This window comes from Glycine soja, chromosome 6 (genome assembly GCF_004193775.1).
Source record: "Glycine soja cultivar W05 chromosome 6, ASM419377v2, whole genome shotgun sequence".
NCBI lineage: Eukaryota > Viridiplantae > Streptophyta > Magnoliopsida > Fabales > Fabaceae > Glycine > Glycine soja.
This window is the reverse complement of record NC_041007.1, coordinates 11,556,287-11,579,758: the sequence shown is the minus strand read 5'-3', so window position 1 is coordinate 11,579,758 and position 23,472 is coordinate 11,556,287. Positions and strand designations below refer to the sequence as shown.

The window sequence follows — 23,472 nt, the reverse complement described above, 5'->3', positions numbered from 1 at the left end:
GAATATTATCATCGCAATGATTTTTTTAAAGGCCATTCCAATCAACTATCTTTTTACTAGGTCAATTTCTGTATCCGCATTACTATTTTCATGTCTTGTACAAGGGGCTGCACTTTTATATAGCTAGGTTAGTTTGCTTTCTAAATTTAGTTATTTCATTAAATTTTTAAATGTTTTTATAATTTTTATTTTATTTAAATTTTTTTGTTATATTTCTAAAAAAAAAAAACTAAGAACCTGTTTTCAAGCTAAAAGTTTCAACTAGAATACTGCTAATTATAAAAAAAGGCATAAATATTATACAATTTTAAAAAAATTAATATCTAAAATTTTATTTATTTTTAGTGGAACAAAACTAGAATACTAAAATATCTATAGTTTAGGAAGGAAGGGCGCAATACATTTAAAATAATTATGGAAGGGACATTTCTGAACATCTTACAGACAAGTGTAATTTTTCTGAAACACCTATTCCGTAACTAAATATCATAATTCTGGAATGCATTCTGTAATATATTCAAAAATAATTACGAAACATGTGATCCGGAATAAATAATGCAGGGTATTTTGGAAATCACACGAAAATTTAAATGAGAAGGGGTGCAAAATGATTTTTATACGGTGTAGGAAGAAAAGGCCCACTCTCAACCCTCTAGTCATATTCCGGCTGTGCCTCCACATCCGAAAGCTGCTCATCTTGTTCAGGCCCAACAAACCTGTCCACTTCTTTTGGAGTTGCTTCCTGCAGCCTCTATTTTTCCATCTGCAACCCATATAAAATTTAATATAAAAGGAAATTGAAAGGAAAAAAAAAATGAAACTTGAATTATTTCCACCAACTGAATAGCAATTAGCCAATAGCTAAAAGTGTCATAACGCAACAAAATAATGTGAAACATGAAAAGAAGCCTTTTATGGCCAACACAAATAAAAAAACATCATCATTAGTAGTATTTTACAATGAAACATGCTTATTTGGTTGAGGGCATGCAAGCAAAACACAATATGAGCCTAATGATGACAAACCCCATTCTGCAGAGAAAATTTTATTAGTCTCCCATCAAATGCATCTCATCGTGATCATGGTGTTGGTGTCTGCACATTAGACTCAGACTCAGAGGATTGCCTGTGGTAGTTCTTCAACTCAGGATGCTTAATCTCCTCCAACATTCTAACAACTTGATCCATTCTAGGCCTTTGATCAGGCCCCTTAGCCACACATGCCAATGCAATCTGAAGCATCTGAACCATCTCCTCTTCAACATATTGCCCTCTCAGAAGCTCCTCATCAAACACTTCTGCAGTCCATTCCTCTCTGACAACAGACCTCACCCACCTTGGAAGATCAACCACATCCTCATAGCCAGGATACCTCAGAGGGGTCTTCCCTGTCAGCATTTCTAGCAGCAGCACCCCGAAGCTGTAGACATCGGACTTGTGAGTGATCTTCTTTGAGTCAGTGACTTCTGGAGCTCTGTAGCCATTGGCTCTTGACATGGTTGCTGGAGTGTTCATTAAAGGAGGCAATCCCACGTCGGAGATGCAGCCGTCGAGTTCTTGGTTTATGAGCACGTTTGTTGACTTGATGTTGCCATGTGCGAACTTTGGACCCCCCTCTGAGTGGATGAAAGCTATTCCCTTGGCAGCTCCTAGCAAAATCTTCACTCTGGAGTCCCAGTCTAGTGGGGTTCTTCCTGCTCCCCTGTTTCCTATTGTTTGGAAAACCAAAGATATAGTATTGTTACAATTGGAGTTGGTAACTAGTACATGTGACAACTAGTTTTAGTTCCAACAGTAACATAAGCAAGGAATTAAACACATAATTCGAAAATGTTAAGTATGTTGAGTAAATAATGTATATGGTAAGTTTGTTGACTTTTACAATAATTATCTTAAAAGTCATAATAATAATAATAAATCAATGATGATTTCTGATTGATTGGCAGTGACAGTGCATAGAAATTAAACATAAATATATTTACTACCACTCTACCTGAATTGCTGCAAGTATAAACATGTATTGATGACCTATTTTAACATCAAGAGTTAAGTAAACGCTTTTATAATCTTTGTTGGGGAAAGGGGGGGTATCTAATCATATTGGCATGAAATCACCTATGACACCGTGGACACAAGTTGGTTATACTGTCATTGCCAGTTCCAGTTCTTGTTTGAATTTGATGAATAATGATTGCTACTGAGTAAAGTTGATTCATCATAGTTTAGTTAAAACTGAGGCTCATGTAGAAAACTAGAAATCATAAAACATGTTACTTTTGAAGAAAATGAGAAGAGTTTTGTCATAACGTAGAACGTACCATGCAACAAGAAAAACAAGCTGCCACCTGGCATGTAGTTGTAAACCAGAAGTTTCTCATCTTTGGAGTAGTAATAAGCCCTTAGGGGCATCACATTGGGGTGGCTTCCAACTCTCCCCACAATCTCCAACTGCTGCTCAAACTCCTTCTTTCCAACCACAACTTCCTTCAACCTTTTAACTACCACTGTTGTTCCCTCCTCCAAAACAGCCTTGTATGCTGTTCCATAGCTTCCTTTTCCAAGAACTTCAGCTGAAGCCTTCAGCAAATCCTCAAGGTCAAAGCTATGAGAGGAACCTTCAAAGAAAAAGAGCTTGTTCTTTTCAGCCCCTTGCACTCCACTCCCAAAACTCTTTGAAACCTCAGTCTTCCCAGCACAAGAAGCCTTTCCTTTCAGTATGCCACTGCTTTTGCTGTTTTTCTTCTTCTTCAAACAGAACACACAGATCACTACAACTATTAAAGAGATGAAGGCAATGACCCCAATGACTAGAGCAAGTATAGTAGCTAGGCCAAAGTTTTTCTTATGGTGTGTAGCATTTTGGTTTTGTGTGGTTGGTGGAGTGAGGGGCTGGTAATCAGTGGCAGGAGATGGAGAAGGGGAGATTGTAGAGCAATGATTGAGAGGTGGACCACATAAGAGAGAATTTCCTACAAAAGAAGTGTAAGGAAATGTCTTTATGGAATTTGGAATTGAGCCATTCAAGTTATTATTGCTCAAGTTCAAATGCTTGAGACTTGGAAGGTTGAAGTCAGGAATAGCTCCAGATATAGAATTGTTTTGGAGATACAACCAAGTGAGTCTTCTAAGGTTCTGAAAAGCTGGTGGAATGCTGCCAGAAAAGTTGTTAAAGGAAATGTCCAATGCCATGAGTTTAGGGGTCACAGGAGAAGGAATAATGCCAGAGAAGCCATTGTGCTGAAGGTATGCAAATTGGAGTGAAGGAATGGAGAGAATGTTAGAAGGAAGACTTCCTATAAGGCCATTGGAATGAAGACTCAGGACCCTAAGAGCATCTAGTTTTCCTATGCTGTTCTCTGGAATGGTACCGATTAATCCCATTCCTGGAAGGTGAAGGCCAACGACACGTGTGCCGTTTGAGTTGCATGTCACACCAACCCATGAGGTGCAAATTGAAACAGAATCTTTCTTCCAGTTGAGCCTTGGGGCATGTGGGACACTTGAAGCAAACTCCAAGAGAGCTTGTTGGTCAGAGTTCAAGTCAGCTACAATTAGGCCAGAAAGACACAGTGTGGAGCCTAATAGAACAAGTGCAACAATAGAGAACTGCACCTTCATGGGTATATTTTGGTGCAAAATCAAGGCAAGTGATGGTTCCAGATTCTGAGCTTAACTGTTCTTCATTCTTTCCTTGTCTAGCTTTGGAAATTGGAGCAAGTTGTTAGCTGATCCTGTAGCAAGGAAAGTATAATATATTCAAAGTTAAAATTAGCTTCATACAGATGGAGACATTTGGGATAAGCATGATTGCATGAACCTAGGAGCTAGTCTAAAATAAGTGATATTTAAATTTTTAAACTGAAGCAGCACTCAAACAGGAAGTGATTAGTTTACAGGATGAAAGGGGTAGGAAGAACATATTACGAATGTAGAAATCATAGAGGGTTGAATTCAAAAATTTGAACTAACTTCTATCTCTGAAAAATTGAATTTTAGTATGAAAACTTTGTTGTTTATGCAGAAAACTGAAAACATCAGCTATTGCAGCTTTTGCAAAGAAGAAAAAAAACGAAAAAAAAATAAAACAAAATAACACAGACTCATTCATGCTTACCATTTAGAAAGGAAGGGACTTCCTTCTTTCAGATGCATCAGTCGAGGCATTTTCTTTCTTTCTTTCAATACTTGAAGTGTTATGCTGACTCCTCCATTTTAAAAAGAAAAAGTAAAAAGCCAAAGGTTTGTCTATGAACTTTAAATAATGGAGGACCAAAGTGCATTTTTCACTGAGAATAAAGAAATTGCCTCACACATCGGTGCTTATAAGTTTCAGAAACAACCAAGAAGGGAGAATTGAAAAAAAAAAGAAAAAGAAAACAAAGGGCATTGTGATAGCTGAGAATCCAAGGAAAAATAGAACTGGAAAAGAAAAAGCTAAAGTTTGGTTCTCCAATGTACTTTATAAAGAAAAGCATTCTTTCCATAAAGTAGCCCTCATTCTCATAATTTATAAAAGATCAACATAAATCATTGGTGTTGATTTCTCATTTTTGCCACCTTATCTGGTCAGTGAAAACTGAAGAAAGGTCACTTCGAAGTACAGAAAACTATTTGATGAATCAGGTTTAGACACGCACAGGAACCAAGGATAATTAAAGGGGTAACTAAAGGAACCAGGAACCAGGTTTAAACAACTCAAAGCTAGCATAGCATCAGCATTTCAACAAAAACAACTTCCTGATTCCTCCACTTAAAGTAAACAAAACAAAAGATTTGTCCATCATCCCAATTAAAGAAAATATTAAAAATAACAAAGTCATTAGAGAAGGAATTGAAGGCAGAACTGTTCACACTAGAAAAATTCCTCCAGTTTGTACGACATATATAGCCAGAAAGAGACTTAAAACTTTAACTATGAAGAAGGATAAAAACTTTATAGGGATCAGGATCCTAGAACAGTTATGTGGTGACTTAAAGGTTAAAAACTATGAGCAACAGTAATAACCGGATTTTTTCTATCTTTAATAATGGATACTGTCAAATTAAGTGTTCCAAGTTAGTGAATGCAAGTATTCAACATGGAATTTGAAGGAAGTGAGAGATATTACCTTGGCATGAAATTCAGTTCTGAGAGGCTGAGAACACATCATAGAGTGAAGCATCACTGCACAAAAAAATGAGCAAGGAGATATCATAGAGGTGAAGAAAGAAAGCAAGTTATTAAAGCAAAGCACAGTATGAAATGGAGCTCAATAGGATTTGACAATTTGCGCTTAAAAAATCTAGTATGACTTGTAACTTCAGAATTGAGAGGGAGCTTAGTTTCTCTTAAAGTTACTTACAACTCAGCACAATTGAAGTTGGTGGCATCAGACTTGGCATTACAGATATACCAAAAATAAGAATCTGATTTCTTCTCTTTTCAAGAGATTCACACACAGCAACAGAAAAGAAAGGGTCAGCTGAATATGTCTTGATGAAAAACCGAAAAATACTACTTTCCTACTAACTACTACAATGACAGCAATAATGAGGGAGTTAACCAGAAAAGTCTTTTATCTAACTAACTATAGTACTAGTACATTAATATCCACCTGTTGCTGTTGAAAATGGCCCAACATAAAAGGAACAATGCATGGATTGTGTAGATCTAATAGTATGAAAAGAAGTACCCTGGCGACAGGAGCATAAATAAGGATTTGCTGACATGTGTGAGTAAACCACTGAAGAACCGTATAGTAGAGTACTTTAAAAAATCTCACTGCTGCATCATTATTACCCTCACTCAACAAGACTGAGATATTAAATTCTTCTATTTTCTATCTACAGTCCAAACTTTCAGAGTACTCCAACTCCAACTATAGGGGACAATTTTTTTTTGGCAAGGGGTATGAGCCATTAATACTCTTTGTCAAAACTAGCACCAAGGATTGCCCCTAATGGTTATGATTGAGTTGTAAACCTTTTGTGAAGTTGTAATTACAGGTTCATAAAGGGGAAAATGATTGACATAATAGCATGTTTTGAATTCTTATTCAACATCAAAATCCATCATAATGGTCCCCCATGAGAATTAACTAATTAAAACAATAGGGGCACCATGGTGACCACTTTAGCATTGCACACTACTAATTATCGTATAGGCCATGATAAAGTATTAATGAGGGGAATGAGCTCAGCTAAAATTCATTACTGCCCATTGATTATGAGTATTTTGATGATTACTTATTTGTCATCTTCCAAAGTGTATTGTATTATGGTTTGACAACAGAGAAGTAATTCATGAACTAGGAATAGGATAAAGGTGTTGAACAGAAACCAAACATTTAAAATTGGCACATATTGGCTGTGTTTGTGAGAGGGACTTGACTATTATGGGGCCAACCGTGCAATGAGTTATTCATAAAAACACGAAGAAGGTAGTTGGCTGTTACAGAACCATTTGAAATCCTTTTTCTCCCTTCCACACTAATGTTAATGCTATTTTAGCTATAGGTAGGCTGTCACTCATAACTCATCGTATCAACATGAATCACCGTTGACACATCTCTATTTGGAATTTGAATAATTGGATAATTAAGAGAGGTTTTTGATAATTAAGCAGCAATTTTTACATTGCATGTATCACGATAGTGATGATATTAACAATTTATAGCTTGTCGATCAAACTAGCATGAAATTATACTAGTTTAATTAGGGATTTGAGTTTGAATTTAAAGTATGTAACCATTTTAATATTTGAAAGAAAAAAATTTGTCACCTACAATAATCTTATTCTACTCGAATAAATCACATAAAAATTACCTGTATTTCATGGGAAAAAACAAAAAAATTAGTGATGATATGTTTTTGGAAGTTCAATGTTACCCTCGTAGTTTATTTTATTGAAAAGATGATATCTCAAAAAGTTTCTCATGATGAGTCAGACACCTGTCTTGTAAAAGTGAGAAAGTGAAACTAATTAACACTTTTCTATAGAAAATTTTGATTTATCCAATCAGTTCCTGATTATCTATTGAGCATTACCATGCTAATGCTTAATACTTAACCCTGGCATTGTTATATGTGTTCAAATATCTGAAGAGCAATAATTTTTAAAACGGAATTTCAAGAAGGGATGTGAGGCTCGACAGATAGTTGAGGGGCATGAATCCCTTTCACATATAATATAGCTATGAGACCACTATTTGGAATTTGAATAATTGGGCATGAAATCCCTTTCACATGAATCAAAAGCAACTTGACTAGTCCATTTTTTACTTCCATTTCAGACGCGGTGGCAGTGGTGTACGGAATATTTGAACAATCACACACACTGGAAAGGCTGGGCTCTCTTAAATTCTTCAATTCCTAACAAAACGGTCATTCAATGTACATGCCCCTATGAAGTTTTTTTTATGCGTTGTCCCTATGAAGCTGTTGCTCATCATTCGCTTTATTTCATATCTATTGATATTTAAAGTTTTCTTTTGTGTTCAATTTTTGATATTTAAAGTTCTTTTTTAAGGGGATATTTAAAGTTAATGCATAAAATTAAGAAATAATTAATTGACATATATTAAGTATTTGGTCTAAAATACCTTTATTTAGTCTTCTTCCAACTAAATCTTAATTTGCATTTCATATTTTCATATTTTTTTAACTTCCTACTAAATCATAAATTGCAATGTAACATCAATTCTTTTTATTCTGAATAGTAGTGGAGTATTCATTAGGTCTATAGTTTAGTTTTTTTTTTTGTTGACAAAACATCAAGTTTTGAAACAAAATGAATAAGTCAGACATGAATAGATATGAAACAAAAAAAAGTATAAAGTTTAATAAGCATGTATTATCAATATAAAACTTTTTATAACATCAATTAATAAAAAAAATCATATAAATAAGATACTTATTATAAAAGTCACCAACTTTTCAAAAAAATTCTTTTACTATTTTCTTGCCTTACACCGAAACATAGGTTGTAGCATTCTAAATGTGAGCTACATTTTTAACGCTGCAACCGAACTGGTTTGAGCACCTATTCGTTTTACTTTAGAATTTTAGCAGTAGATGCAAGTCTGTAACTTGTAAAGAGACACCAAACAGGCACACTGAGAATCCTTTGAAAATTGGAGGAAACTAGAAGAATACTAGAAACAACTTTCCATTCAAGGGGAAGGGGAAGGGGGCAGGTGGGTCAAAATTTAGGTCCCTGAAATGACATACAACCGTGGCAGATAGTAACTATATCGTAGACAAGGATAATCCACTTGAGACAAGGCAACATCGAAACCAACAAACGCCGAGTCCATTCCAATGCACGTTGATCCCTGTCAGCTTTATTTTCAGATAAACTTGGCCATTTGTGGTACAAGGGTTTCTAAATCTAGGGAAAACTCGAAACTGATACAAAACAAATTGTGTTTAAACAACATCAACGTCCTGTAATCAACAAGAGAATAAATCACAAGAGAAACATCTCGAAAGCCTATCCACTAGGTGCCACTACTCTTTTCCAGCTTTTCAATCTCTTCACGCTCCTTTCTTTCAGTCTCTTGACGTTCTCTTTCAGCATCTTCCTCTTCCTCAATCTCATCAAGATCATCAAATTCCTTGGTTGCTGCCATTGCTCTCACTACTGGGTCTCTAAGATCAGATATTAGCCCCCCACCGACCCTGTACTCTTCTTCATCCCCAATTAGAAACAACCGCTGGTCTGGACCAGAAGCCATGGGAACATCAACAGCCAGCAGCTTCATATCATACTGCATATGAACATAACGGTAAAGGCTAAGTAAGCAAACCCTGAAGCACCAATTAACTCTTTACATTTTACGTTTATGTTTCTCTTCAGACTAATTCTTGCTAATAATTCCACCATAACAATTATAGGGGGAAGGAAAAGGGATAGTTTTGTTAAGCAGAAAACAAAACAAAAGTTCTATCTGTTGATATCTTGTTAGTACTTAGAAAAGAGATGGGTACAAATATAAGTAACTACATAGGAGGATGAAACCAGAAGAACCCAGTTGAAAGGGGAGTCAAAGTTGAACACTACAAAATGTCATGCAGCCTTTCAAATTCTATAATTGGTAGATTTTCTCTGTTTTAATAATCACTAGCATCACTTAAAAAAAAAACTATTATCATAATAAGAAAATAAATTAAAAATAAACGCTGAAGCTAAAATATACTTGATTTAGATAAGTTTTTCAATTTGAATTGAAGGGAAGAACTAAAATAACATAATTATATATCTTAATCGTACTAAAAAAAATGGACATTGCACGACTATCATCAGTAGAAGCCAGAAGGATATCATCATGCATGCAGAAGAGATTTAAAGTAGGGGGGGACGAAATTCCTCAATCAGAAAACAAATGCCTTGTTAGATGCTTAAAAAAGGTATCTTTCCCTGGAAGGAGGACTGTCAAAGTCCTTTAAGTCAATCCTAAATTATGAGTGCAGCCATTACCAGCCCATGCTAGCTTTTCATTTTCTCTATATAAACAGAGCAGATAAATAAGCTTATTGGTTTCAGTTCATATTCTTAGGCCAAGCACAATCCTACTTCAGAAATGAAAAGAGAACTAAGATATACTGAAGATCAGATATCAACTACCTAAACCTACCCTAAAGTAACTTGGGGAACATAGATGGAAACAAACCCATGTTGTTATTTGCACATATAGCTAACTTCTTGGGAAATATCTAGAGCGTGCATTTAGCTTCAAAGAATTAGACTGTACTCAGTTCAGAAACAATTTTAGATTAGAATTAAACACTGTTTCGTCCATCCTAATCATTCAACCATAAATAGGATTTAATAACCACAAAATAGTAGCTGTTGAATTTAATTTTGTACCATGAAAATGTCACAATCACAACAAGCAAAGATCAACAGAAACGTTCACATCAGTAGTAATTTCCTGGTAGGAGAAGTGAGATATACTTAAAAAACAATCAACCAATCCATAGAAATCAGAAATCATTCATTGCATTTGAACCCTTTTGAATGTAACTTCAAAATAGAAATCTAGTCGCAGTTGAGTCTTTTAGTGTACACTTCAAAGCTTTAATTTTCATTTAACTTCTGCTCTGCTCTCACTTATTTAGAAACATCATGACATATATGTACCGAAAAAATTGAAGCAAGTCCTATTTACAACCCAAAATGGCCTACATCATGATAGTTGTAGAGATATCTAAATATGTCAGTGTTACTTCTCAGCTCCGGGTGATTTGATGAACACCAGATTCCCCTCTTTCTGCCCGTAATGCAAGATTCAGGTTTAAAGCATGTTTTCTTTTCTCATTAATAACAAATCCACTTATTTCTTCATGAATCCATCCTAATTGAGATATTAATTAGAGAATAGAGCAACCGAAAACGCATGGCATCCTTGTGCAGCAAACTCGTCTGCTATCCCTATGCTATGTGGGGCAAGTTGCCTGCCACCAACCATACTACTGCAGTACTGCTATGCTTTTTTGTTTTGGATATAAAAGAAGTTTATAAAGACAGAGAACTAAATTACAAGGAATCCTCCTTAGCTAAAAAGGAAAACAAAAAAACAAAGTATGTAGCCAACCCCACCTAGTGGGAAAAGGCTTGGTTGCTGGTGTACACAGACACACACATATACCTGTTAGGTAAATTCCTTCAAACAAAACCTGCTTTACACCAAATTAGAAGCTAAATGCCTAGTGAAGCTCTAATCAACTGCAGTGTCAAAGAAAACCCCCTCCAAACATGAGCATTATGCTCCAAGCCTCCAACCAAATGTGCCAAAAAGTAGCATAGATTGCACATAACCTTAAAGATCTAGTTCAATGGTATGTTCACTAAAGCATATAATATTATTATAATATGCAGCATCATACTCATCCACAACAAGCCAATTTTTGCAAAATAAACCACCTAAATACATACATACATACATACATACATACATATACATATATATATATATATATATATATATATATATATATACATATATATATATCTTCCTGTGAGGACATACAGAAAAGAACCCCTTATTTACAGTAGTAACAATTGTATCAGTCTATTGATTTACAATATGAAAAATAAAAGTAAAAACTCTATGTAAAAATGTTAGAAGCTGAGATTCTCTATACATGCTGACATGCTCAAAGCGAGATATATTGTATGCTTGTATTTGGTCGCTTACATAGATCTTGGGTTGGGAAGTTTATCATCAGCATTCATAGACTGAACGAAACCTGATATGGTTATTTTAAGAGGACACAATTTTGAAAAGATATATCATACCACCCAGATGAAGGTGGAAATACCAATCACAAGATATGTATGTAATTTTCCATAAAAACAGCCTTGGGTATAAGTAACAATTATCAAGACATGGAACAACAAAATGTACCTAAATCAACAATGTTAGTAATGATGTTGAGACAGATAAGAGAAACAGCAAATGTTAACCTAAGACTAACAAATTTTATTGGGCGATTCACTAACATAAACCGGGGTGAGTTGATTTACCTGACCCTTCTTTTTCTTGACTTCAACACTGACTAGACCCTTTTTCTCAGACCCTCTTATGGGGAAAATTAGAAAACACCGTCGGCTTCTAACACTTGGCTTGAACTTCTTTACAGTGAGCCCACCCCCTGACATGATATATGCTCTCAAATCAGTTCCAGAAAGAGGAGCACCCATAACTTCAAGAATCCCAGCTGACGTGTTAAGTTTTGTCATGGCCATTCTATAAACTTTATCCGGGTTGATTGTGAGCCTCGTGCGAATATACAAGCCCTAAAAGACACAACACATATAATTAGACAATGCTCCATCCCATACACCATTCATTCATTCATTCATCACAAGTTCCACCAGCAGCAGCACTTTCAATCTCAAATGAGCAATGCATTATTCATCAAAATGAAGATTAAGCTGCTATTTATACTCTTAACTCTAGGGAGGCATTTGGTAGGGGAGAAGTTTTGAGTTTTCTGGGAATCTTAGTTTCCCATGTTTGATATCCATTTTAAGAAAATAAGATTTCTGGGAAACAATGTTTTCAGGGAACATTTTTTAACAAGTTTCCTACAAAATTTTCCATGGGGAGTTGTGAATCTTACTTCGTGAGTTAAATTTTTCTTTTACTACGATAAAATTATCATGTTACTCTCATTAATGTGATGTGATAAATAATTAAAATAACTGATAAAAATATCTAGTAACTCTTCAATTCCTAAGAAACTAGTCTAAATATTTTCGATGGTCAATCAAACAGATTTTACTGGTTTGCAAAAAACTTATTCCTGGGCATTAAAAAACTTATTCCCTACCAACGCCCCCTTGAGTTTGTATTGAACAATAACAATAATTGAGGTAGCCTAGAGCATGTGAAAGAAGTTAACTTACAGTAAAAGCAACGATAGCAGATGAAAGGGCAAGGAAGCCATACTTAGCCATGCCTTCGGAGAGTCCAACGAAGAGGTTGGCGATCCCGAAAAGGATCCTCCATAGAACGGCGCAGAGCACAACTCCACCGGCGCCCCAAAGAAACAGAGTATTCCTCTTGAAGAACGCCTCGATTTGCAACCCAATTGCCTCGCGGTACCGCGAAAAGGCCGAAGTCACTGCTGCCGCAGGCTTATCAAACACCTTCTGCGCAAATCCTTTGTCGAAATTGGAGGAGAAGAATCGAAAGGTGCTATTGCCGAGGCGTTGTTGCGGGTGGAACACCGGCGAAGAGGGGCGGAACGCGGAGGCATTAGAGACTGAGGGTTTTGATGCAAATGAAGAATCGGCGACGGCGGGGTGGCGGAGAGGGGAGCGCTGGTGGCTGGTGGTGCCGCGGAGTAGAGCTCGGAATTGGGTGAATCTTGACATTTGCATTTCTGATCTTCAATTAAACGCAAAGGCAAACGCAGTGCACTTCACAACGCCACTTCTGTCGGGTCAACCCTTTCTATCTAACCAACATCCCCGGCTTCGCGACCCGACCCAACCCGTTAACAGCTACTAATAACTTCAGTCAATGGTCATGAATGAAGCTGGAAGAAAACGTGCAGAGGAAGACGGAACTATTTCGTAATCGTGCATTTCTACTGTGGGACTGTAACTTAGTTTAAATATTTTTTTTTACTGGTAACCAATTAATTAGATTTGAAGTAGTAATTATTTTTCACTGATCTCTTGGACTAGTTCCTAAGTAACTTCATATTACAAAAGAAACTGTAAGCTTTTAATTTAATAAACTACTAAATCTTGTGATGATCTAACTTAATTTTGTAGTCAACCATGCATGATAAAATACCAATGCAAAAATAAATTACACTCTGATTGACTTTATGTTCTTTTTATCTAAGTCCAGGCAACCTGCTAACTATTGTTGAGCTTGAGCATACTAATTTGATTGTAGAAAGCCAACTAACTATTTCATATTTTTGTCGTGCTAAATGCTCTCATCCTCTGTTAACTACGTTTGCACTTTGGAATTGAAAGAATTTATTTCATTTGTGTATGGAAGTTGTGGGAATTATATTCATTTAAGAACCCAACTAACTATTGCCTTATATTTCATGATTTGTATCCGTTTCATACCACTGTGTATTAGAAACACCAATAGATGCATTGAGTTTTATCATAAAAACTACCAGTGTGGCATTGCTTGATGATTCCTGATGTGGACTAGAACCCGAATTTCATCCTCGTTTTTCCAGACACACTTTTTTGTTTTTTCTAACCTGCTGGGTCACCACATCAATGATCATTATCGTGTTAATTAGCAAAGAGGATGAGCAACCGGTGGTAAGCTGTCTGATCGGGTCTTAAATTTCTCATCAAGCAATTATCAAATGCCAAACAAAACCATCAACAACAAGGAAATACAAACCAAATATGACAGTAATTCCATTCAAGATGGCTCACAAAAGATGAGATAAACTCAACATAGTTTAATACTACCAGTAGAGCAAATAAGAAACTCGAATTTAGTTGAACACAACTATTGTGGTCAAAGCCCACTATTTCCAAGTAACAAGCCATATCTAAGCAGTAGCAGTAGCACTAGATAAAAAAGCTTGTCCAGGTTGACGGTTTGCCAGTGGTCCATGGCACCCAAGAAGCTGCAAGACCACAAGAAGGAACTAGTAAATTAGACAGCTAAAAATAACTTTCAAAAATAGATCAATTGAATGCATAACATGCTTCAAACAAATCCAGATCCAAGTTTGAATATAAATAAACAAATAAATGTCTTCAAGCATGAAGAACAGAACATGCAGTAAAATTTTATCCCCATGCAGGTGCTGCTTTGCATTACCTTAGCATTCACACCATCAGGCACAATCCTGCTCTCTGACTTGTACTTGAGATAATCAGCACGGCTGAACTTGGTGAAACCCCTGAACAAGCATTTAAAACAACTACAGTCAAACCAAATACATAAAAATCTCGCACGACAAAGGACCAAAATAAAGAAACTAGAATCAAATACTTGACCAAACAGGAAGTAATCTAATCACAACCCAATTAATCACAGGATGGCAACCGATAAAAAATACAAGTTATTTTCCAGAAAATATAAAATATATTTGTTCATAATTCAAATCAAGGTATTATGGCAAAAACCCTACTCAAATCTAAAACTGCCTTAACTGATCTATAAGTATTCATGTTCAGATGCAAAAGCTTACTGTCAAAAGAATTAATATTTAATACATACCATTTCCTGCTAACTATGATCTTTTGACGACCAGGGAACTTAAACTTAGCACGACGAAGAGCCTCCTGTGCATGATGACTGTTGCTGTCCTTACAGCGGACAGAAAGAAGAACCTGACCAATGGCGACTCTAGCACATGTTCCCTGTGGCTTTCCAAATGCACCTCTCATTCCAGTCTGAAGCCTATCAGCTCCAGCACATGAAAGCATTTTGTTGATCCTAAGAACATGGAATGGATGTACTCTGACTCTCAAGTGGAAAGCATCCTTTCCAGCAAATTTCGCCATATATTTGTTGCATGCAATTCTAGCAGCTTCCAATGCTTCACTTGAAACATTTTCTTTTTCCCAGCTAACCAGATGAACGCAGAAGGGAAACTCATCAACACCTTTCTTCTTCATACCAACATCATAAATTCTGATCTTAGGATCAGGAACACCACGGCAGAAACGTGATTTGGGGTATGGCTTGTTTTTTATCTGCCGGTAACACCTTGCAGGCCCTAAAATCATACACCACTCGTCATTACCATCATGCCATGAATATGGCACATAAAAAGCCAATCAATTTCATTCTGACGCCATTTTGAATAATTAGTATACAAACATATATATTATCATTCACATGATTCAACCATGCTACATAGGACTGGACTGTAGTCGCAGAGAGAACACATTTAAAAAGAAGGACCTCCTAAATCAATACTATAAAGCTCTCAATAAAAATAACATTGAGCAAAACATATAAATCATACAAGGATTGATAAACAATTGTAAGACTAAGTTCTACACAATTGATAGTGGTTTTTCAAGGAGAGAATAAAAACCCTGTAAAGGATTAAAAAATGACATGTTCTTGAACAATGAACCCATAAGCAACAGCAGGCACATAACAATAGACAATGTAACTTTCAGGCAAGGTTATGCCAAGCATGGATGAAAAAACACAAAATCAAAGCATACAAGCTTCGGTCAATGAATTTAGAAATAACAAAATATGCGTTCAAAATCTTAAGAAAGCAATTAATCTACTTGAATACATTTGATTAGATACAAACAATTTATGGTCACAGGACGATGTGTTCAAGTTACAAACAACAACCTCCAAGTAATGTCAATTTTAAAAAAATTAAAACTATCACACCACCAAACAAATTATCAACTGGTTTTCTAAGACAAACCAAATACATGGAATTCCTCGGTAAACGGAACTGCACATAACATAAATTTCATTTACGCGCTGCCTATCATAATATCCACCAACCACAAACCAAATGCAGTAAGGGAGCTTACAGATTTAAACAAAACAGCTAAAACGGCTACAATTTTCTTGCCTTGTGTATAAATACATCGTTTTTCAAAGCATATTTCAATCTAGGTATTCTTTAAAAGGGAACATCAAAAATTCAAAACGCATACGCAAGTAAGAATGCAATATCATAATAGATAACAAGGAACACAGATGCTTACTCCTCCCCATTGCGACGTCTCTCTCTCCGAAACGCGGTGGGTTCAAGCTGTGTACGGAAGAGAGAAACCTAAATCTAATAACCCTCCTAACGATGCTACATAAAGTAATTTTATCTTCGTTTATGGGCCGAATTCTATTTTGGCCCAAACAAAACAGACCCTGTTGAAAATACTTGCGGCTCAAGAAATCTCTCTGCGTGGTCAAACATAGTATTCTTTTTTTTTTTGTCAATAAAACACAATAATATTAAAATTCATTACTTGCATTATTGAAAATGGTTTATAAAAATTATTTTATTAAATATGATTTATTTTTCTTTTAATTAACATTTTTTTAAAAAAATTAAACTTAAATATATTTGTGGTTGTAAAGTTTTGACTCTTTTCAATTATTATTCGAACATTTTATTTAAAAAAAATTAATGTAATTTAATCTATTTTAAAAATTAAAAACAATTTATTGTATTAAAATATTATGATTAAAAATGAAAAATAAAGACTAAAAGTAGAAGGTACTACGTATTTTCAATTTCAGAAACCAAAACGATTATTTTACAAGTACGTTACGTTGCCGTCAGAGGAGCGTGGCAGTCTATGACCAAACCAACGCAGCGTTTCCACCTCAAAAAAAAAACAAAAACTAGTAAACTAGAAAGAACCCAAAGCTACGTTGTATAGTAACTGTAATAGTGATTTTCGTTGCTTCTAAAATAAAAGTAAAAGTACTACACTACACACTGCACTGCACACACACTTGTAACAAACCATGAAAATCCATCTTGTCTTCAATATGTTTTTCTCTGCAATACTAAACAAATTTAACATAAGCACACGTGAACATAGTTACAGCACAGCTTGCATATTCTAGTTCTGGCCTTGCAGATGATATATGCTTCACTGTTTATTACTATTATTATTATTATTATTATTATTATTAGGCAATCCTTTAATATAATTCGGTTTTGCTCTGCTATGCAGAATCGTTGACGAGAGCACCAAAGAAGGTGCGGTGGTGGACCCTGTAGAGCCTCAGAAAGTTCTAGAAGCTGCCAATTCTCATGGGGTCAATAATCTCAAGCTTGTCCTCACCACACATCATCACGGGTACTGCTGCTACTAGTTTCCACTTTTTTTAACCATACTTAATTTCATTTTGGTTGGTCATGTTGAATCATGTTTTTTTTCTTATTAACAATAACCCTAATCACTCGGTTCGGTCTTTAGTCACACTTAAGGCTCCTTATTCTCTCCAAGAGATCAAACCCAGGTTTTTTTCCACAAACTCAGCATGTATGTATTGCGTGTATTGTCAGTTGAAATACACCTCATTGGGTATGTTGAATCATGTTTATTTGTTTAGAGACACCTTTCAGATAAATGCTGCAATTTAATTAGGTCCAAATAGTTTAACTCAGGGCCCTTATTACTTCTAAATTAGCTTTGTGCCTTTCCCTAGCTCAGAACTGTGGTAAATATCGCCACTTTGGGATTTAAATATCCGAATTTATACTAAAAAAATGACTGTAGACTGTCTTTGTCTTTTTCATATATATAATTTTTCCATGTTATTTCTGCTTGTGTTGATAATACAAAATTGTGTACGAATAATATAAATGGAATTACTCGGCTCAGAATTACAGTTGATAGTATAAATGCTAGTAGCACCTGTATACTTTGGCTTATAATAAATTCTGAAGCTTAGTAATTTTCATATACTTTGTCTTCCTATAACTTTTGAAGCATAGTAATAACTTTTTGTGTCATTATGACAGGGATCATGCTGGTGGAAATGAAAAGATAAAGCAATTGGTGCTTGGAATGAAGGTCTATGGTGGTTCAATGGATAACATCAAGGGTTGCACTGATAAGGTTGAAAATGGGGATAAGATGTCACTTGGGGCTGATATTAATATATTGTGTCTTCACACACCTTGGTATGGTGGTTATTAACTTGTCAATTGGATATTGTTGTTAATTAGTCCCTTTATAATGCACTGCTTGAATAGGTTTGGAAATTGTGTACTGTTGCAGCAAATTGTGTACTGCTGCAGCGCTGCTTACTGAATTGTGTCATGCTGCTGCTTAGTGTGCTCGTCCTTAGTAGCAAACTTGCCTGAGTTGGGAATCCTTAAAATGAAAGAAGTGATTTTGTTTATAAATGAATTGTTGTATAAAAGTTGTAGGGATTGATACTCATTTAAGAATCCAACTCACACAAATCATTCTGAGGTGTTATGATATGTACATCTTCACACCTCTGATAGGTCCTAAATCATTTCATTTTAATTCTAAAGCTATATTACTCCAAATGCAAGATTAGAGTTTCCTAGCAATAGCGCTATCTATGTGTGAAAACTGAAAGTGAAAACCAATAGATGCATTGAATTTTGTTATAAGCCACCAATGAGGCACTACCCTGCTTCATTGTCATTATCATTAAATACATGTTGCTTGATGATTCCTGATGTGGTTGGACCTACACATTTCCATCTCTTTTGTTAACATAAACCATTTTTTCTGACCTACTTCAGCCACACCAAAGGTCACATAAGCTATTGTGTTACTGGCAAAGAGGAGGAGTAACCTGCTGTTTTTACTGGAGATACACTGGTAAGCTGATTGATCAGTCTTATCTTTTTCATTTATTGAGTTGCCATGAACCATGTTCAAAAGAAAAGAGTTCTTAGGAAAGAATACAATAAATTGATTCTAAAAGCTATGCCAAGTGCTTGGAATCTGTGTATATGACTTGCCTTTTTGTCTATGCTTTTATGTATATTATGAAGAGGTCCTACTTTAAAATCCTATATTTATTTTGTTATTGCACGCGCTTTCTACAGTTTATTGCTGGTTGTGGGAAATTTTTTGAAGGAACTGCAGAACAGATATATCAGTCACTCTGTGTGACATTAGGTTCATTACCAAAGCCAACCAGAGTTTACTGTGGCCATGAGGTAATATAGTACAAAAAATCCCCTCTCCTAGAATTCATTTAGCATCATGGTTCCATTTATGAAACTCATATGAAGATATTTTGGATGCATAGTGACCAAACCTAGGAATGGTTGGTTGTGAAAGTTATTGTTGATAATCCTCAATAATCATTTTGGGCCAGGCCATACTTGTAGACTTGGAAAGCCAAGGGTTACATCTCCACTTGGTTAGGCGGATTAGTCAGATTGATTTGAATGTAAATGAACAAAAAGCTGAGCCCCATTGACACTTGATCCATGTAACAAATTTAGGTATAAAATTAAGACTACTAATGTTTCCAAAAATTTTAAATGCAGGAGTCCCTCTATTCATGTGTGTAAAATCTTAGTTTTTTTTTTTGTTAAAAAGCATTTTGTTAAGGAATCATTAAGCATGACAATCCATGGATCTTTGAGTTTGACACAGGGTTTTGGAGATCCAATAGCCAGCTTCATAATAATTATAATTTGAAAAGGAAGTGGATTTTTCTAGATGCTTCTTACTTAATGAATGTAAATAACAGGTACATCTATTGTTAGACAAGTGGCCTCAGATATCTTAAGAAGTGGGATTGAATTAAGATATCAAAGATTATTTTCTCAATTAAAATTTTAACTTTCCTTTTTAAAATTTTTAATGTACCCTTATTATGAATTACTAAAAAGACAATTCAAAATAAACTTTTTTAATGCAAAAGACAAATAACAATTACTAAAAGAAGTTTAAGGGATGAGAAAGTGCAAACTCAGTTTATACTGGTTAGGCCACGCCTTGTGGCTACTCCAGTCCCCAAGCAATCAGCTTGAGATTTCCACTATCTTGTAAAATTCTTTTTACAATGTTTCAACCACATAAGGACAACTCTTCCTTTGTGTAACAAGAGACCGGTACCTTAACCAGTTCTCTTTGAATAAGAAGAGGAAATAAGACAATTTGATTTTTGAGAGGATAGACTTTTTCTTGTTCAGTAGAAACTCTGAGAAAATTCGTGTCCCAAGTCATCTATATATAGGTCTTTGATCGCCATTCAAAATCATTTGAAAAGATGTGACGGTTAGGAGTTATTTTTGAAAATTCCTCACTGGTAATCGATTACCAAAATGGTGTAATTGATTACACAGTTATTTTTTCTCTGAAGAGTTGTGACTCTTCACATTTGAAATTTGAATTTTAACTCTGGTAATCGATTACATACACTCTGTAATCGATTACAGACTTTGAAATTTAAATTCAAATTTTTAAAGGCTATTTTAAAACGTTCAAAACTCCTGGTAATCGATTACAAGTCTAGTGTAATCGATTACAAGCTTTCAAAATATTTTAAAACATTTTAGAAAGCATTTTGGCCACTGATAATCGATTACAGCCTCTGGTAATCGATTACCAAAGAGTAAATACCACTTTCATGATTTCTTAAAAACTTTTGAAAAAAAATCCTTTAACCATAACTTGTGCATCATCAATTTAGAAACTCTTTCTAAGACTCTAGAGACTAGATTCATCATTTATCTTGAATTTTTTGGAGTCTTATCTTGGATCAAACATGAGAAGCGTGTTTCTTTGGCATCATCAAAACTTCATGACATATTTGCTTCTACATTTGTACCAAACCATTCTCATTTATTAGATTTAATCAATAGTTAATAGCCCGAGGCATTCAAAACATACCAGGGAAGAGAAGCGGATAATACTCTAGATTATTTTATTATGTGCTTGTGGACTTCTCACCTACAAAAGCTTGAATTCTTGTTCATTTATTATGATGTGCCCCTTTCTTATAATAATTTACATTATTAATCAACAGTAAGAGTTTGAATTTGTTGTGTCTCTAGTATGCAGTGAGGAACTTGCTATTTGCTCTGACAATTGAGCCAGATAATTTGAGGATACAACAAAAATTAACATGGGCTAAGAATCAGCAGCAAGCTGGCCAATCTACAATTCCCTCCACCATTGAGGAAGAAATGGAAACCAACCCATTTATGAGGGTCAACCTACCTGAGATTCAGGTTTGCCTCCACCCCACTTATTACCAACTCTTCAGAAGAAAAAAAAATTACAATTACGTCGTTCAGGACTAAGTGTTCATGGTCTCAATCTTTACATGACATGTATTTAATTTTTTTAATATACGAAAAAAAATAGTAACACTATGCTATGTGATAATTAATTAGAGATTATGTCATTTAGGACCATCTACTAATTTATCTTTCAAAAGAGTATGCTTAAGAGAGTCCAAATTGATTGAGTGAAGTAATGAAATCTTTGTCTTTCAAAAGAGTATGTTTAAGAGAGTCCAAATTGATTGAATGAAGTAATGAAATCTTTGTAGGAGAGGTGAGCGCACATAATGTGGATAGTCCTCCTTTTAATATGATTTATTTCAATTTTTAAGAATCAATTAGGATTCAAACCTGAATTATTTAGTTAAGAATCACAAGTTCCAGTCACCTATGTTAACCATGGGCATAGATGTACATTTTCATTTCTCTGTTTTATACTCTGAGAAATGTTAAAATCCTTGTAGGAGAAGGTAGGGTGCAAGTCTCCCCGTTGAAGCTTTAAGAGAGTTACGGAAGCTGAAAGACAAGTGGAAGGGGGTAATGGAATTAACTAATTACTGCATACTCCATGTGTAGGTGTTTTATATACATCTTGTAACTCTTGCTGAAACTGAAGAGGAGATATGAGATAATTGTCTTGACATGTTAGGGGAGTGGATTGTGATTAAAATTTCCACGTATTGTCATCTAGACACGTTGGTTAGTCTAATACTATAAGATGTTCCATTTCATTCATGTCATATGCTTGTGAACTTGAAAATTTTAATAAAATCAAGCACAGAAATACAAGTATGATTTTATTTCTATATGTGGTTGTCATAAAAAATAATGGCCTGCTTTTACTGATTTATTTTTTTTCAAGGAAGTACTTAAAGAGGTATCATCTCTCTAAGTGAATTATACGTATTTGATTATACAAACTTTTTTTATTATTAGTAACTTAGTAATGTTTACTATTTTGGTTATTGTTTGATGGATTGAATTACTTATTTAGTTTTTAAATTTATTCATTTTAGTCTTTAAGTGAATTTTTTGTCCTTAAAATTTCTAAAAAATTTATGTCGTTAAAATTTTTCAATTATAAAAAATTCACATAAAAGACTAAAAGAGAAAATTTAAGAATTATAAAAAATAAATGGATAATTAATTCGTGCGGTGATTGTGGGGCTCCTTTTATTTTGGTTGGCGTAAGCGTGGCTCAAACGTAGACCAGTGGACATTAATTACAAATAGTGGCAAAACGCTTGTGCAACTGCTGAGGCGGTGCCACTGTGATTTCAACTTTTCAAGTCAGCAATTAATTAATTATATTAGTATTCTATATATAAATAAAGTTTAAAGTGAATATTTTATTGTTTTCCTTTATCCGAAATTTATTATTTTAGCTTTTTTAAATTATTAGTTATTCTTGTTCTAAATTTTAACTGTTTGTACTTTAATCATAACTTTTAAAAATTATGTCAAAATTTTAAGGACATACTTGATATCCGTAAAACAATTTATTTTAAAATTATATTAATTTTATTCATTCATTTTTAAGTTAAAATGATTGAAAATTTATATATTAAACTTTATTATTCATTTGATTATGCATTTGTATTTTTTTTTTGTCTAAATCATAAATTTTCTTCACCGAAAACAATTTTATTTGAGAGATCTTAACATTTGAAGTATCCTGATCATCTAATTAAAGTGATATGAGGGACAATCTTGTTTGAGATGATTATGGCTTAAATATGTTTTTTCAACACTTCAAATATACTTATCTTTTCAAGTTACTACTTATTATTTTTTTATTTTGCTACCTGCATTTCCAGTTTTTTTGGCTTCGTAAATAAGTTTGTAATTTTATTGAATACTTACATTTTAATAAATAAATTTTCAACTTGTAAATAATTTTTTAATTTTCAGTTAACTTTTCAGTTAATTTTGTGAAACATAATCTAATAAATTAATTTTTTAATTTTTAAGTATAAGCTAATTTTCAACTTTCAAAAAAGTTAATTTTATCTGACCTGACTCTAATTCAAGATTAGACAAGCATCCCATTTCATCAATTATACTTGTCACAAAAGGTGATTTTTTTTTTAATTCCAATTACTTAGTGTTCGGTTAAAATGATTACCTTTCTTAAAATCTTATTTTTCTAATATATTTGTATCCAACACTTTGTTCCTTTTCAAATATTCGTACATGCATGACAAATTTAGTAATTATAATTGTAACCAATTTTCTAACTATTACTCTAAATTAAAAGGGAAATATTTT

At 34.4% G+C, this 23,472-nt stretch overlaps 3 protein-coding genes and 1 pseudogene across 4 annotated transcripts; 1 reads left to right on the top strand and 3 right to left on the bottom strand.

Annotated features, from left to right (window-relative positions):
- Positions 1 to 797: 797 nt before the first annotated feature.
- On the bottom strand, positions 798 to 5,492 carry LOC114415669 (probable inactive receptor kinase At5g58300). Of its 2 annotated transcripts, XM_028380475.1 has the most exons (4): positions 5,343 to 5,492; positions 5,109 to 5,164; positions 2,319 to 3,731; positions 798 to 1,709 (listed from the first exon to the last, which is right to left on the bottom strand). In XM_028380475.1, exons 3-4 carry the CDS (start codon positions 3,616 to 3,618, stop codon positions 1,081 to 1,083), a joined length of 1,929 nt encoding a protein of 642 aa, XP_028236276.1. In that variant the 5' UTR covers positions 3,619 to 3,731; positions 5,109 to 5,164; positions 5,343 to 5,492; the 3' UTR covers positions 798 to 1,080. The 2 variants fall into 2 exon arrangements, with proteins under 2 accessions (XP_028236276.1, XP_028236275.1); XM_028380474.1 differs by lacking the exons at positions 5,109 to 5,164; positions 5,343 to 5,492 and adding an exon at positions 4,115 to 4,286.
- A 2,595-nt stretch (positions 5,493 to 8,087) lies between these two features.
- LOC114415667 lies at positions 8,088 to 13,239 on the bottom strand. The gene is made up of 3 exons (XM_028380472.1): positions 12,392 to 13,239; positions 11,507 to 11,779; positions 8,088 to 8,747 (listed from the first exon to the last, which is right to left on the bottom strand). The coding sequence occupies exons 1-3, from the start codon at positions 12,866 to 12,868 to the stop codon at positions 8,478 to 8,480; spliced, it is 1,020 nt and encodes a 339-aa protein (XP_028236273.1). The 5' UTR covers positions 12,869 to 13,239; the 3' UTR covers positions 8,088 to 8,477.
- Positions 13,240 to 13,784: 545 nt separating this feature from the next.
- Positions 13,785 to 16,284, bottom strand: LOC114415668 (60S ribosomal protein L10). Its single transcript, XM_028380473.1, has 4 exons — positions 16,169 to 16,284; positions 14,700 to 15,201; positions 14,298 to 14,379; positions 13,785 to 14,100 (listed from the first exon to the last, which is right to left on the bottom strand). Exons 1-4 carry the CDS (start codon positions 16,176 to 16,178, stop codon positions 14,023 to 14,025), a joined length of 672 nt encoding a protein of 223 aa, XP_028236274.1. The 5' UTR covers positions 16,179 to 16,284; the 3' UTR covers positions 13,785 to 14,022.
- Positions 16,285 to 17,123: 839 nt separating this feature from the next.
- LOC114414326 lies at positions 17,124 to 21,996 on the top strand (annotated as a pseudogene).
- Positions 21,997 to 23,472: the final 1,476 nt, after the last annotated feature.